This window comes from Megalops cyprinoides, chromosome 21 (assembly GCF_013368585.1).
Source record: "Megalops cyprinoides isolate fMegCyp1 chromosome 21, fMegCyp1.pri, whole genome shotgun sequence".
In the NCBI taxonomy this organism is placed as follows: domain Eukaryota; kingdom Metazoa; phylum Chordata; class Actinopteri; order Elopiformes; family Megalopidae; genus Megalops; species Megalops cyprinoides.
Window position 1 is genome coordinate 17,071,179 of NC_050603.1, and position 17,888 is coordinate 17,089,066.

General features: G+C 43.3%; 1 protein-coding gene across 1 annotated transcript in view; it reads right to left on the reverse strand.

Annotated features, from left to right (window-relative positions):
- Nucleotides 1-6,236, reverse strand: part of LOC118768975 (dolichyl-diphosphooligosaccharide--protein glycosyltransferase subunit STT3B) — a 61,535-nt gene extending 55,299 nt beyond the window's left edge. Inside the window, exon 1 of the mRNA XM_036515970.1 lies at nt 5,980-6,236. Within this exon, the coding sequence (XP_036371863.1) occupies nt 5,980-6,236 (257 nt within the window). The remainder of the gene's footprint in view (nt 1-5,979) is intronic.
- Between the last annotated feature and the right edge of the window lie 11,652 nt (nt 6,237-17,888).

Here is a 17,888-nt window from a genome sequence, read left to right on the forward strand (position 1 = left end):
TCCGTTTTAACTTTTCTAAGTGAAGGGCCTGTTTGAAGGAGGTGGAGTGGAGGGGCCTTGAAGGTTTTGTTTCCCCTGCGGGGAGCGATTCTGCAAACCTTTTTTTGCCGCCGCTCGCATTGAGAGCTTAAAAGCCGTGGCACAAAAAGCCCACGACCGCACGCGAGGGGGAGAGGGGAGAGGAAGACAAGGCGCGAGGGCTGTTTGTGGTGACGGAGGCTCTTTTCGCGCTAATCCCTCGCACAATGCCCTCGCCAGCAGTGCTGGTGCTTTTTTTTTTTTTTTTTAAATCATACTCGTCCTCAAACTCTCCTCCACGTTCAGCACCTCTGCTCCCTCAGGTGGAGGCGCACCCCTGGAGGTATCTGTCACTACCAGAAACAGGGCCAGTGGTCACCCCCCCCCCCCCCCCACCCCCCCCCCCCCCAAACCCACCTCGCCTCCAGGCGGAACAAGAAGGGGAAGTTAATCATACACCCGTACCCCTCTAACCTTTGATTCGAAGCAACACAAAACAAATCGCTCTGCGCTATCGCCTCGTGGCTCTTCTGTGCCTTCTCTCCGCACTCCACATAACACATAAGAGTAATGGTACCGGGGCCCAGATTCAGGGCTGTTGAACTGCACTGCCAATGAGGCGTGTGTTTCCTGGGGATACAGGGACAACACAGCACAGGAATGCACAACCATGAGACACGCATCAGACACGCATCGAGTCCTGTGACCACAAGCAGTGCACTGAACACATGTTAATGTTGCACGAAATGGAGGCAGTATAGTCTCTAAAGAAACCTGAAAATACCAGCCATTAACATCAAAACCCACTTTAATGACCAGCCCTGGCCTCTAACCTTAGAGAGCAACCCAAGGCGCCCTTTGAAGATAAAAACCTGGGGAAACTGTTTGACTGGACGCACAAAGGATTTTGAGCCTTGCAACGACATCTGAATCTGTCACGCTTGGTATGTCTGGCTAGATACTTTTCCCAAAGTTACATTATGCTGTTCATTTACTTTTTATGGACTTTTTTTTTTCATTTTTCAAATATCATACATTTCAAGAGCTGAATGTTTAAGTACCTTGCTCAAAGGTATGAGAGCGATACCACGCCACAGATGGCAGAGACTGCAAACCTTTGACACCGCCTGAAGCCGATTTTCAAATACCTCGACTTTCTCAAAAATGCAGAGTTCCTGAAAAAAAGTGTTAATTTATAAGAGTCAGATACACCACTAATCATTTTATAGGGAACAATCTGATCGTAAATGAAGCCAACGCCATTTGGCAGTGGCGTTCTTTTGGCAGCGCACCGCAATTCAAATGTGTCAAACAGTGGAACATTAGGGACTGTTTCTTGCCCTGCAGCCCGATCAGTTCTAATTCAGAAGGAGTGAGAAGAGAGGGACAGGGAGGACTAGCAGGTTTAAAGCAGTCTGTCCAAGCAACCTTGCACTGCACGACAAGAAATACCACACCAGCTACTCCTAACGTGCAGTCCCACGATGCCGTGGGCTCACGCTGTTGGTTTTGGGCACTCATTACCAACTCTTTCAGTTGTCCCCCAGACATCAACCTCTTCTCTTTTTTTTTTTTTTTTTTGCGGGGGGGGGGGGGGGTCTCAGGTCTCATTCTCCATTCACGTTTTGTTTTTGAAGTTGAACTTAAAGAAACTGTTTGAACATGAACAAGCAAAAAAAAAAAAGTGGAGGCCTTGCATCTCCATGGGCTTTGATGTTGAATGCTGCCCATGAAAAAAAAAAAAGGACCGTGGAAAAAAAAAAAAAAAAGAAAAAACTACTTCCAATTCAAAGCCCTCAGCTGCTCAGAAGACATTTGCGCAAGCGTTCCTGTCATCTTTGTTAGGGGACACCTTCTGATCCTGTTAAGCATTATGCGCACAAGGGTCTGTCGAGCTCGTAAATCTTCGGGTTGAAGCTGAAAACCCAATTCATCAAATGCATCAAAAATATGACATAATAGACAAGAAAGGGCAGGACACTGAGTGAGTGTGCCACATGCAGATGGGCACTCCTCAATGCCTTCATTACTTTACACAAAACATAATGACATAATATTTCACAGCTCTTACTTATCCATATATACAGTGCTTCACTGTACTTTACACTTTCTTGTGTGTCATCTATTCAGCATTCCCTTACTCCTCTGGGCCCACACTCCATCTCGCACTGTCTGTTCAAACTACACAGAGAGACATAAAGGAACCCATTGACATTTTTGATCAGCCTCGGCGCCGCACGGCATGCTGGGAGGAAATCCAGTGATGGTCTTGTGACTTTCCTGAAGCTGCCTTTTTAAAATGCATTATTGTCTGTGACAGCTGAAAAGAAAAAAAAAAAAAAAAAAAGGCATCTTCACCTGGTAAAGGCCATCACTGCCCGTGGGTTATAAAATGGCACACTCGCCTGGCACAGAAACTTCTTTGGCTGGTAGAGTGAGCAGACAAGCTTGGCAAGCCTGTGACATTTTTATATTGGCTCATTTTTGAAACCAATATGGGCTCTTTTTACACTTGGGACATGTAACCCACCATGCACAGAAGCTGTTTGTAAGGGTGGCGGAGAAACGGCAGCTTGCAGACAGTACAGCTGTGTAGTGGGTAGAGATGGTTCCCTCTCATGCAGCATAATGGGAATGGAGACTAACTTCGTTCTGCTAATGCTAAATAGTAAAAGAGGGAAAGAAACAGGCTATCCTGACTTTAGACATTATCATTTCCATGACATGACCTGAAGGACTCCTGCATGCTAGCACAAAATTACAGTATGTGTCCGACCAAGCATTAACTATAGGCTTAAGGTGTTAACAGCACAACACTAACTGGATAATTCACAATCCTTTCCAAGTGCATATTTAATATAATCCAAATAGATGGGGCGATTTCTTACAATCCCTAATGTTTTGCTGCAAACGCACACACTCTGTGTAGTTAACAAGTATTCATACCTGCACCCAGAAGTAAGGACTTTACCCGAGCTGTTTTGCATTACATTACATTACTGGCATTTAGCAGACGCTCATATCTGGAGTGACTTACATAGGTTACAATTTTCACGTTACCCTTTTAGACAGTTGGATATTTACTGAGGCAATTCTGGGTTACATACCTTGCCCAAGGGTACAGCAGCAGTACCTCCAGTGGGGAATCTAACCAGCAACCTTTTGGTTACGAGCCCTGTTCCTTACCACTATGCTACACTGCCACCCAACCGTTTTAGTCAAACTTGTTTGCAGTGCGCATACTACTTGCATAAGAGTAGCTGGACCCACAACACTGTTCTTTACCTGCATGTAGGTGGAATTAACTTGGTGGGCATCTGCTGTACTGAGGAACCAGCAGTCCGCTCTGCTTGTGGAAGGCACAACATTAGGAAAAGCCCACCCCAGCACTGCTTCTGTAATGCAGGCCCCGGGATGATCGCTGCAGCCTCTCCATTACGCGGGGTGTCCGTTAGAGCCCCCCGCGCACCCAGATATGGGCTGATTAGAGCGTGTTCCTCCCCCCCGGGCCGCAAATCAATGGAGGGTTAATATGCTTAAGCCACCGATAGCACGCAGCCAGACCTGGTTGCCTGGCAAAGAATCCGCGGGGCTCTCCTACCAGCGAGATGCAACTTTGCAGATCAAAGGCTGGAGATGAGATATACGACGGTTGTGCGTATGGAGCTGCTGCTGCTGCTCAACTCAACAGCCCGGTGAAGAGGCAGGCCGTCAGGGAAGGGGAGGGGGGCTAGGGCGGCTACTGAAGACAAACCCCCTGGAACCAAGCTTTCCTGAAAACCCAGCTCTTTCTTTCTCTAACACAAAGGTCTTTTCCTGATGAGTCACGGTTGACAGAGTTCACAGCTGATACCTGATATTCGCACGTGCTGTGACGCATGTTGCGATGTCACGCCCTTAACCAGGGTGCACGCGAAACAGGAGTGAACGCAGCCCGTGGCATTCAGACAGTACCAGCTGCACTATATTCAATTACACAATATGCATTCATCCAGTATACAGTTGTTGTCTAGATGCATGTCTGTAGCATGTGAACACTAGACTCAAACAGGATGCCTGGGTCGATAGCTGTCGCTGATCTTTCCGCACACTCCGTGGGAATCGGCATGGGGATGATATCAGATCTCTCCGTGCGCCATCAGCTCCGTATTGAACGAGAAACTGTGCCAGCGGGACATCCTTGAGAGAGACGTGCACGGCTCATATTTCAAGCTGAAGGTTAGCGTTATTGTGGGGGGCCAAGAGTTGTGTGAGTTATACAAGCACAAGCAGCTGTATCCATCCTCGACCACATCAGTTTTACTTTTATTTATTAGGCCAGCGGCTCTCAAATGGTGGACGATTCAGCAGATGCACAGCTATTTTTAAAAAGAGATCTTGTCTGTCAGCACAGTTACGGTTTGCCTTCACCAGGCACTTGGTTCGTAAATGTAAAGATGACACGAGCTAAGTTAAGTCACAATCAAAAGGGACTTATGCGACAATCGGTCTAAAAAGCTAGATAATCATTTATATTATGCATTATTATAGAGACGTTAGTTCATTGGTTAACGACACTATTGCCACAATATTACCTTTGTGTTTCACAATATACGAGTTCAGAACAGCGATATAACAGAATTATTCATGCCCAATTGATCCTTTCGGGTTAACGTGTTACATTTTGTTACCTACTACTTATCTTTAATTAGTACTCACTGCCTTGGTGAAACAGACCTTGGTTTAAGGGTTTCTGATTATGCAGACAGATCTGGATTGAGGGGGTGGTTACAGACTGAGTACTCACCTAATCTTTTATTTTATTACATTTTTTGATAAAGCTTTGGTCGTATTTTTACGCTCACTTGACTTGAGGTGTGTCGCGAAATGTTTTAAGTATTCGGTGTCAATGGTACGATCTTCTAAAACTGGTAACTGACACACACTTCAAAAATAAAAATGGAAAAAGCCACGTATCTATCTATATATAGCCATTGTTCACACTATTGCAAGCATTAGAGTTGCAATCATTAGTAAGCATTAGCTAGCCATATCTTGTCCTACGGTGTTGAGTAGAACCAGAAAAACAGCCACCATGATAATGCGTGTGTCCCCCGTTGTACATGAGTAGGGGCAATTTTGGGAAGGCAAGCTTTGCCAAAAGGCTGTTTGCCAACCATCTGACAAAACGTTAGACAGCTCCCCGCGATGAATTAGCAACAAAGTATTATACTACCATCTGCCATAAAGCTTACGTAAGTTTTTGACAGACAAGTGTGTTAAACATGACGGTGACAGCTACGAACCAGACTTGAGACCGCGTCAAACATGCTGCCTCTGCTTCCGGGTTCACCCCCCCCCCCCCCCCGTACGTTTTGAACCGCCACGTTATTGTCCTTCGATAAAGTACGCTTCCTCGACAACTGGCTGGCCACTTCAGAAGACCGATAGCCTTACTACCTAACTGGATCTTCAATTAAGCAGCGGCAAAACTATCTGGCTGTGTAATGCTAGCTAAGGTAGCCAGCAGTATGAACAGCAGATGGAAGCAGTACTTCACGCTTAGCTACAGCTGCATCCGCAAAAAAATGAATGAATGCGCATCAGATAGCTAGACTAGCTACGTGGGCACCAAATCCATGCACCAGGCAAAATGTTTCAGTCAAACCTGAACAAGTCTGGTAATAGATAGGTAGCTAATAAACAGAACAAGCCTTGAACTTACTGAATATAGGTATAGTTAGCTAACGTTAGATAACTTTGGCACAGCTAAACAGGTAGCCAAACGACAAAACTTGAGATGATTACCCGCCAGACAGTTGCAATTCTGCACAGTTAGCTTTTTTAACTAAGCTTGATGTGGGAAACGCAACGGGGGACATTATGTCACGAATAAATACATAAGCTCAGCGCTGGGGTCAACATTCGCAAAGTAGCATGCGGACAGAATCGTTTGCTAGCCTTAGCAAGCTAGCGACTCACCATGGGTCAAACTCGTGGATGATGCTCTCAAAGCGAATCACTGCGAAGAGTCTTGAGCTGAAGCCTGCCAACCAGGCCAGGAAGAGGATGGTGAAAGACAGCAGCGATTGCCACCCCGCCGGCTGCGTCAGTCCTCCGGAGAGGCTTCCTCTACCCCCTCCGCCCACGGCGCTGGGCCGGCTATTGCCCGGGAGCGTGCCACCGGCGTTCGCGGACGCTTTATGCTTGCCGTCGGTGGCTGTAATATGCTCCGCCATTATTCTACGCGATTAGCGGCGTATTCTGGAAGGAAAGAGAGAGCTTCCCTCTCCTGCCAACACTCCCACCCCCCCTGTCTCCTGCTCGCCCTGCGCAAGCTGCCCCGTCGCTCGACGTGGCTTGCTTCCCCGGATCTTCTCGATAAACTCCACCGGTATTTATTAGCAGCAGCAGTTTCTGCAGAGAACCATTACAACCCGGCAGGAGCTGACACTCGTGCACAACGCTGAGTGACTTGCTCAGATGTGAAGGGAGGGGGGGGGCGGTCAGATGGGGCGGGCCGACAGGAAGAGCTGTCAGCCTCTCACAGTGCGACAGGTACATCGGGGGCGGAGCCAACGGGTGGCTCCTCAGAAGCCAATCCCAGGGAAGTACACCGATGACAGACAACCCGCTTCACCAATGTCAAAACACGATTACGAAATGTATGTTAACTCGCCAACCTTCTCATCCCCCCTAGAAAATAAGTGGGTAGAAATGTTTTAAACTGAGCCGCTGTCAATAATCCTAAACCAATTAAGACGATCAATTCAAGGAGAATGGCAAAGCTTTCAGGACCGGAGCAATATCAGCATAGGGTGAGGAAAACTAAGTAACAATAAGGGATCTTTTTTTTCTCATTTAAAGGAAATACTTTACTTTCCACAGAAAATGAAGTTACACAACACTGATATCAAAATATTAATGTAAAAGATAGTAAGACTTCCCACTGACCTTTCCATTAAAACCTGTCATCATGGAACTCTTTCACATATTTCCCCATTTTTCCGTTCAACAGAAAGCAACACAAATGTTACCCGAAATAATCAAGACTGATTGTTTTTCATGGTAAGTGACATTTGCTTGTCCTTGGAGAATCTCTGGGTAGGAGGTATCCATAGAGACTGGTGTACTTTCAGATGGATTTCATGTCACATCAGAAACTAAATTAACAATTAATTTGCCCGTGCCAGAGGTGGGAAAGCTGGGGCCACGCATGAGAGAACAAAGAGCACATCGTTCTGTGCATGCTGCACCGAAAGCGTAAAAGGCAGTACTTCTTCCTGCCAGAAAAAAGGCAATGCTTTCTGATAAGTCAGCATTGTCTCTGTTGAAACTCTTGTGGGAAATTGACAATTGGGCACAGGGTCACACAAACACAAAAGTGAGAAAACTACTGCAGTTTAAGTGAGATGCCGTCTTGCAATCTGTCTGAAGATAACATTATGCTCTGATAAATGGGGATATGAGTCATGCTTACCAGATTTATGAATTACCTGTGTGTTCTGACTGTTGTATAGAAAGCAGTTCACAGCTTGTTCTGATTCCCTGGGAGCAACTGCTGGTGTATTTTGTAGGGTCAAACCTGCAATTATAACAGCTGAGGTACAGAAATGATAGAGGATGCTTATTTTACTTTCTGTAACGGCTTGGAGAAAATCACTTATTATCTTCTTTGTAAGCTCTATACTCAAAAAATATTGTTGTAATACAATTGGTGGTTTGCTTTCATACACAGTTATAAAACTACATGAAAATAAACAGTTCAATCAATTGATAATTCATTGTTTTGGCCAGAATATTTCATATAGTCTAACGTGGGATTATACCTTCAGAAACAACATTGTCCTCAAGCAGGGAAAGTGTATAGATGGACACACCAATTACGACTAAATTTAATATTTATTGACACAATGAAGAGTAGTTAAATGAGCTTAAAGTTCATTTTAAGCTCCGATGAGATGTATAAATTTTAAGATAACAGCACGACTAAGTCCTTATTTATCAAAGAACAATCACTGATGCTTGTAAATGTTGAATATTGTAACGGCTGATGCTTATTTTATTAAATAACGAAGAAACCAGTGCTTTCTTTCAGCTTTATAATGTTCAAAGGATTTAGTTGAATGATTGATTGAGCTAAATCGCTGCAATTCCATTTCGGTTACTGTTCATATCTGTTAACACTCCTTGGCGTTGTCTGTCCCTGTTTTGCAGTAATGATACGGCATGTCACATGACCCCAGCCGTTCCTCACAACGGGGAAATGCCATCAGCTTCGTTCCCCTTCGCTGATGGAAAATCCTATTTTAATCAAATATTCAATTTTTTCGGTCACGCCACAGGGAACGGAGGCAAAATCAATGTTTTTCAAAGTGGAAGCATAAGGCGCTCGGAACAAGGGAGCATTGCATAAAGGAACAGAGAGGAGAGCAAGACGGAGCGGGATAACGAGGGAGAATAGATGGATGAATGAAAACAGAAGCACTGGTAGTAGTGTGAGAAAGAGGGATCATCAAACAGGGGGGAAGAGTAGACAGGAGAAAAAGATCAATAGAGAGAACGCACCAAGCGAGGGAGAGGGGGACGCGCGTTAGAGGGGGTTGGATAGAGGGAAGAGGGCCGAGGAGCGGGATAAAGACATAATAGGTGGATGGAGAGAAGATAAGCATCAGAGGGGAAATGAATGGAGAAATGAAGAGCCTTTTTAGGGGGTTGTTGGAGGACCTTCAAACATTACAGTAGAGCATGAGGTAAGAGCAGGTAAATCGGGTTTCATCATCAAATTACACAGCTGCGGTGTGTGCTGGCTCATGTGGCCTGCCTGCTTGAGGAGCAGCAGAGGGCAGCCCACACCTGCAGGCTTCCAGAGAGAGAGGAGGGGGGAAGTGACTGCGGAGAGAATTAGAATCAGAAGTGCTGTTTTCAGAGCTGCCTCCAGACCCCTGACCAAGCAAAATTTTTCTGAAGGGGGTCATCTGGGCTAAACAAGCCTCTTTGCTCAGTCATGTTGTGAGAGGACACTTACCAACCACAGACATTCAGTAGAGTCCTCCTCTAAATTCGTCCTGTGCTCTTCAAACACAATTTCAGACTATGCAATCCAAACGGGCTTGTACTATTCAACTCTCCTGTCCTACTCAGACTTTGCTTGTCAGTCAATTTCTGCAGGCACAGTTTGCACCTTCCAAAACACAATACTTTTCTTCACTATGAATGATTTTCGGTTGCTTTGCTTCAGTGATTACCTTGTGGATTCAACAAAGACGCACATTCTCTGACAATGGAGCCTGGAGCTGCCGCAGTGCTGTATGTGGTTTCTAGCTGTCTCAACAAAGATTTCCTTGTCAAAGCACGAATATGACGGTGGATCAAGTAAACACCCTCATCTTCTCAGCAAATCCAGTTGTTGAGAACACAAACATGTTGGCTTTTTTAACATGTGCTGCACTTTAACAAACCATGGGAAGGAATAACACAGTATTCAGACAAAGAAATTAAATGTGTGGCTTTTTTGTATGTCATATTTTTTAAGAGAATTTATATAATGCACAGTATTTTTTTTTCCTGAAAAGTCTGCAGAGTGCGTTAACATGATGGACATTCATTTATCTGTAAGCAAATGCAGAGACGACTACAGAAAACCTTGGCAGTGCACCCAGTGAGTGTAAATCCTGAAATTCTGTAAACGACGTTCAGTAGTCGCATTTAAGGAAATAATGTTATCTGCATCATTTTGTCAGGTTTTATTTTCTCGTTTCGAGCTGATGCTTAATTTGTGAGATATGCATCTTATCTGCATTGTTCTCCGCAGTGTGCTTTCCATGCTAGAAGGAACTGAAAATTCTTTTTATCTGGCTTCCTCACCCACAGAACATTACAGCGCCCATACCGCTATCTTTTCACAGAATTAGGACAAAACATTTTCACCAGAAAAGGAAGATAGGGTCACAAAGACACTCTGATCTTATGTTGCTGATTGTTGTTATTTTCTGTGCTATCATTTGGTGACACAAAGGAAAAACGTGTGAATATGCAGCGGCAGGTCCCCCGCAGTCACGTCTCATGACAGAACAAGCCAGAGCGCTGAGATGCTCACGGGCGTTTGAGTCAAATGCAAAACAAGAATACTCTGTCTTCAGGATGTCTTTTCATCTTGCCCCTCAGAGCCCCCTTCTTTGATTGGCTGGTTCTTTGATGACCGGGGGAAACACACTGTTCAGATGTCTATGCAAGGTTATCTTAATAACAGCCCCCCCAGCCCCAATAGAGCACCCAACAATGAGCTTCACTCCTCACCTCTGATTTTCCTTTCCCTCAAAGGAAACCTGCCTTCAAGTTCTAACGCACTGCTGTTATGCAGCTTTGTGCTAAACAGACTACAGTCCCATTAATTTAGCTATTACTATACTACTACTATCAAACTTGGCATTATTTATTTAGCAGATAGATACCCTGCGTCAAAAACCGAGCTAACAAAACTGACCACCTTATGAGCACCATTTTAGGAGCTGAGTGATTGGGTATGTGTAAAATTGTAAACAGACACCACCAATCAGTTACTTGCTCCTTCTTACTCAGTTGCATCTAATGTGGTGGCATCACTATCATAGCCGTTGTGTACTTCACTTTGACCCAATATCTGTTGTTATAGGTAAAGTCATTCAATGTAAAGCATACAAAAATAACACTACCATACTATGTAAATGTATGTATGTGAATGTATGTACACCATATTAGGAATCACTGGAAGATGGGCGACATGCACATGCAAATCAAAGCTAGTTTCTGGGCAGTTAGCAGTTTAAAGATAAGGTTTCAACCCCATATTTCAAGGTTACAAGCCTCATTTGTACAAATAAAAAACTATCCTTGCTATACATGATAGTTGATTGTTGTCTGTGGCTTTATGGTTATGGTTATATGTGGTTTTGATGCCTCTTCATTCAGAAAGCGTCAAGATACCACACTCTTACCTCTACTCAACATCATCATATGCCATTACAGCACACAAGAAGAGTACTGTGTCACAGCTATATGTATTTCAGCTCTGAGGCAGTCATGCTGGCATGTGGCGTCTTCTTGCCTGGTTGCCGGAGGTGCTGGGCTTGGTTAGGACTTGGTCAGGAGGTCTTTTTGGAGAATCAGGTGGCTGGTTTGAAGTAATGCTTTTGGGGTACTCCTTCCTCTGGGACAAATAGCTGTAGGAGAAACTGTCATTCAAGTGAAGCATTAATCTAATCATCCCTGAGTAAGGAATCTAGTCATTTCCTACCTCTCCATATAATAGGTGGTGACCATTCGGTTCAAAATGGCTGCCATGTGTTCTGCACATTGACAGTGGTTGAAAGCATTCATTCCCACTTGACACACACACACAAACACACACACACACACACACACACACACACACACACAAAATTGCTATAGAAATGCAATTCATTCATTCGCTAGGCCTCTGATGACATCTTCTACAAAAGCCTTTTATATCTTTTCATTTATTTTTTTAAATATTTAATTTCCTCAGTCCTGCTCCCTGTCCTCCTTGCCTTGTGCCTCAAAATATTCCACAATTCACAAATCAGCATTCATGTTCTTTTCATGCGGACAAGAACTGTCAGTCCTGTACCCCGCATGCCTCTCACTGCTCATGTAGCTGAACTTGGCCTTATCTGCATTATGCATGATGACAGTGCAAGGCCTGTAATTTTATGCACATAGTCTGTACTTTATGATGCAAAGTACTGTATAATTTGGTGACTCTGCTTCAGGTTTGAACTCATGAAGACTGATTCATTAAGACTTAAGCACCATATGTTTCTGAAGGCGTTGCTTGTATATATTTGCATAATAATGAAAGAGGAAGGCACTTAAGTTAGCTATATTATGTAAGGGTTTTGCAAGAACTTAACTTGCACTTAACTCCATGCAAATGTCAAATTGTCAGAGTGGCAGAATGAATGCTTTCTCACTATATATATATATATATATATTGTGAGAAAGCATTCAAGCATTCATATATATATATATATATATATATATATATATATATATATATATAAAAATCGTAGTATCCTTTTGAAAACTGATTTTACATCTCAACTTATCTCTGCTATCTCTGAGGTATGCTGTGATGCTGATTAGAAACAGCATTTATGAGCTCTCACCTATGAAACTTTAACACACACAGTTTTTTAATGATCGGTTTGAGGATGGAGTTTGGGTAGAGTGGGCATATGGTGCACACTTTCAGAGGCAACAGGCATTTCACCCTGGCGAGTTCATCAAAGCTGTTGCATATCGACCCATCCAACTTCTCCTCAAACTCCCAGTCAGAAATCTGCCAATATGATGGAACCCACTTGAAGATTAACATGGAGTTCTCCCACAGAGGACAAGCTGGAAGAACCAAATAACCTGAACACGTGGCACTATCAACACTCAGTGTCATTCCTCCATGAAATCCTTACTTGGCTTCAACACTGCAGACCTATAGAAAATGGCCCTCTTATCTGGTTTTTTATGGATGACATTAAAATTGAACAGGGGAAACAGAGGGAAAGAAAGAGACAGGGGTCGCCGTTGATGCTGTAATATGCATAGAGATGCAGAAGAGGTTCAGATGTCTACCTCCAAATCACGGTGAAGGGTATCACCAGTAATGAAGGACAGCTGCATTGTCTAAAACTATTAAGGAGAGCTGACAACTGAAAGGGTAGCCAGGGTTACCCAGACACACGGAACACATAATCGAATTCAGTGTTGATCCGCGCCCGTCCTTTCTCCTCGGCTGCCGTATTCCAGTGCAGCTAGACATTATTACCGTGGGTTAAGATCTTGCCTCGCTTCACTTCTCTGCCTCCACTGGACCTCATTGACCGCGTACACACTTTAATTTCTACCGGATCAAAACAGCTTTTCCGTTCAATATACCCCGTAATACGGCGTTGCGCACAGACTGTGGTATCCCAGCCGGTTTAAATAATTCACAGATTAGGTTTTTTTTAAAGCCTGCTAAATTGGAACCGTGTACTGGTATACGGGCTGCAGATACAGCCGAAGTGCTGAACTCTGAATGAATGGAACGCAATATTAACAATGAACCCAAAGTCAAATATTGTTTCACTGACGAGTGCAGTGGTTATTAACTGACAGTACAGTCGTATTACAACAAAATATCATTTTAACATGTTTAACCAGTGGTGATGTTGTACATCGTGAAATCATAGGCTATAAATCTGGTGACGATTATTTCACTAAAATATCCTGCACCATAGTGCTTCCTGTCCGCATTAAACCGTTTCAAAACCAGAGACCTCGATCAGGACAAGCGCTTTCTTACGCACAGTTTTACCTCTACTGCCTGCCAGTACGAGGCCATAAAGCGCGCAGTTCGGGCGCATAATCTCATCCGCAGTATCCCATTTATCTCAGCGCGCAATCCTCTCAGAGCAAAATGCGCCCTGCGGCGAGATTTACCCGCACCTGAGCTCCCAGCGCTTGTGTCAGAGAGTCACAGGACTGGGTCAACATTGCAGCAGTCTGCACTGCGACCGAAACCGGTTTGTGTGAAGCTGTTCAGCACTTTTATTTCCATCTCGACATCATCTAAATGGCAGGAGAAACAATGCGTGACAAATAACTTTCCAACAGGTTCGTTTCGGGACGCCGATAGCATCATGAAATTCAAATGGAAGAATTCCATCTTAACTGAAGCATGATGGCATTTTTCTTGTGTGGAAAAAATAAATATGTGTATATTATACACGAGGTGAAGAACTGATTTTGGTCTGACTAGTCTGGGTTTTTGCAGGACTATTGTGATCAATGGATTTTTTTTCTCCTTTTCGCTGAATGTCTAACCAAATTTAGTCTGCGATGGGTAACATGCCAGAAATGGCAAGACTACTTTATCTCATTTTATCGGAAAAGGAAAAAAATATATAAAATCTCCTGAACTTTAATAGCTTGCTACAAAAAATATATGTGAATTAAATATACTCATAACTCCAGATAAGTCCAGAATAATGAACATAACAATGAGAATGATTACAGCGCTGGTAACAGTCGCCAGCACCGTCACAGTCATCGTCATATTTATTGCTATCATAAGAAGCACAATTATCATGGCATGCAAAATCATAATAATCACAACAATCAAACTATAGTTAAGTGACAACAACTGTCCACTAGTAATTTTCCTCTGCTTTAGGCAATGGATTCAAACCTTCTTCAACATTTTACAAACTAAAACCTCAAGACTCACCATGTGTTTTTGCCTGTCAAAAACAGAACCTGCTTCAAATAAAGCTGCCAGATGACCACCAGAGTGATAGTCCATTTGAGTTGAAAAATGGCCTCACTGAAAACAGTCAAACTTGGCTGAAGTCTTCCCAGGGAAAAAAAAAAAATGTGTTTTGAATATTGAAAAATATGCCTCCAATTTCAAACTGTCTTGGGTGACAAATGGTGTTATGTATAAATTCTAGAACAAGTTCAACAAATTCATTTTATATCACACAATTATTAAATTGTTCTTTTTTCCGCAGACATTTTTTAAATCTTAAAAAGACCTTTAAATGTTATATACTGTATACACAGGGGCTTGCGTTTTCAGCACTCAGTTTGTATAATACTGCGATACACTCCTCCAGAAACAAGATGCTGATGAATCTTTGTCAAGATATTACCCACTGAGCAATAATTAGCAATATGCCTGTTGAGGTACCTCAATTGTCTTGGGTAGTCATTAATGATTAGTCAATGATTACTAATCACAATACATACAGTCACACTGTAACTGCATGTAATGTACTCTTCTGTAATGGATTAACATTTTGATTGGTTGCATGAAGAATCACTTTCTTTCTGAATTTGTGAACATTGACAAATTTGCCTCAATCCCTTATGCTTCCATACAACTAACCTTTGCATTAATCTTAAATTCATATAAAACAATTCCCCTGACAAGTTCCTTTATATAGGTTCTGTAGCTGTCTGTTTCTGATAACCAGTCACAATGAAACTCCTGGAATTGAACACGGAGGAGGGTTTCAAACCTATCCAACAAAGTTATTGTGAGTTTGACTATTTGTACTTCTCCCGGAAACAAAAACACGGTTGCTTTTTTCCATTCATCAATAGCAATTCATCATTTTTTCCAGGACTGCTACTGAAAGCTTTAGCTGAGTTTGATTATTGTGGTGTCTGTTATGACCATGACAGGTGCACTTGGATTTTGTTAGCATGAAAACAGGCTGTTTTAGGTGCATGTTCTTTATACAATCGAGTTGATTTTGGAATTTCACCCCTGTTTCTCACTGTGTTGATGAATGCACATGATCTGGAGTGAGTAAGTCTTTATAAAGATCAAATTTCTCTGGCAACAAAGCACACTGTTCAGTGCTGTTTTGTGAAATCTGACTTCATTCTGTTCATATTCAAAACCAAACCTCTCTGTGTTTTTATCTACTTAAAATGCCATTTCATATTAATTTAACAAATTGAAATCATTGATTCACGTTGATTTAACAAATATAATACTGAGCATACATCAATGGTTGATGTACTTTCCACGAGTTGGAGCTCGATCCAACTTTTCACGTCACCTTTATCCTGCACTGAAGTCTTCACCTTTTCCGCTTGATGTAATAAAATAGTTTTCTCAACACAAAATGGATTTCAGTGTCAACCGTGCAAACCAGAATGAACACACCAGTTCACTTCTCATTTCTCCTGATTATACATTCCTCATGATCTGCATTTTAATATAAATTACATTTCATCTTTCATCCAGGAAGGCAACTCGCGGTCACATTAGATGACCATTTGGATGCCACAGTTACTTAATCAATGCTATTTATGAGACATGATAGAGGGAGAAGTGACACCCGGATCATTTATTAAAAAGGACTGGCAAACCGCTTTACTGGATGGGTTATGGCTGATGTACATAAACCTTCCTTTACCTTTAAAAAGACAGCCACTTTGAATTGTCCTCTGTAATTTGCTGAGGTTTTAAAATTTTGATTCATTGGATGAGCACTGTCGTTAGCAACTACAATCTAATTGTGTTGTGTTAGAAATAACTTACAAAACTAACATATTTTCTCTTCAGTATAGAGAGATAGATAGATAGATATTTTGAAGTCAGCAATGTGTTATATATTTTCATCGAAACCACAATGCAAATCAGCAGCCCTTCAAAGCTGCCATTTTGGTGCAATTTACCATAAGACCGAGCACCACAGCAGTCCCGCTCATTAGCTCCACAGAACTGATCGATACCAGATTGACCAGCACAGTGCAGCCGATTAACACAATGAGCCGGTCACCGCAGCACCATCTACAGGTCAGCAGAGTGGGTGGGTGGGGCTGAGGGGACAGAGAGAGAGAGAGAGAGAGAGAGAGAGAGAGAGAGAGAGAGAGAGGGAGGGAGGGAGAGATAGAGTGTGACAGAGGGGAAAGTGATAGGAGAGAGAGAGGAGAGAGAGAGAGAAGGCACAGAGGGAAAAGTGGGCCGCCTGCCAACCCACGCTGTTCTGTCAGCCGTCCCCTGTTGACCCCTCATTAGTGACACAATGACACAGCGGCATTGAGGACCGTGCACCGAGAGGCCCAGAGGGATCCAGCCTCGGGAACCAGCAAGGGAAGAGCAAGCCATCTGTAATTCCATTAATACAAGTTTGTCCCCAATTAGGGTCCTAAATGACTGGGCGGCCAGCTCGCAGCAAAATCGCCTCGATCATCCACTCGGAAGGAGCTGGCTTTCCCAAAGACTTTTCGGGCCATCCTAGTCCAGTGAATGAATTAGATCTAAGAGAGTGTGCCATCAACGTGGGTCAAATTTAAAACGTTCTAGCTAATCTTCTGAGTTAAGTTCTGTTGTGTGTTGTATGAGGTAGCGGTTGTCCTGCGTGTGTAAGCATATTTATGCGTGAGCGAACATGTCAGTGCATTTGTGTTCAGCATATAGCATTATCCGTAGTATAAGGTGCTGCACTGTGCTGTGGTGTGTGTTTTTAAGTGTTACACCCTGTTGAGGTTTCAGGGCCTCCTCTAAGAGGTGGGAACCTCAAATTTGGAGGAGAAAGTGATCCGGGTCTAGCAAGCCCAATCAGTGAGACTGTCTCCTGCCTGTAAGCTCTGTAACAGCCTGAGGCTTCACTGAGTCTGGGCAGCGCTGGAAACACACCGTTCTGCGATAAAGATCAGTATTAGGAGTAAATCATGCCGCAAAATGTAATGAGTGAAGCAAATATGGCGTGACATGAAATAACAAACTGCAGAAAAAAATTCCCTATGTTCTACCGGTAAAAGAGAAATGCTGGAAATCGATCAAAGGCCTTTTGTGTGAGAAGTTTTTTTTTTTTTTTTGCTCCCGCATAAACAAGGGTGAATTACCTAGAGCTGTGGTATTAAGAGGAGTCTCTCTGCACAAATTAGCTTTAATAAATGAAATATGCATTGCCATAGCAACTCATAAAAATGATAGAAGCTCCCATTCACGTCCTCCGGGGTTACTTTGCATGAATTACCGTGCTGGCGTTACCGTAAATCTGGAATCGGGGAGTCATCTTGCCGTCCAGCGTGTGCGTCTCCTCCCCCCCCTCCACATCCAGGAAGTTTATTAGCAGGAGGTGGCACATGTGCAGGGAACACGGCTCTGAGTAACAGCTGCTCTGGGCGCAGTCTCGGTTTTAACAACCTGCGGTGAGCACAATGTGAGAGAGAGGAAATGAGCATAAATAAGAGGCCACATACAGTAGGAATCCCAGGAAAACTACCCACAGTCCTCCAGACATGTGCCTGTGTGCATATCTGTATGCGGTGCACGCGTGTGTTTGCGAAAGGGCATGCATGCGTGTGAATGTGCTGGTGTGTGCACATGT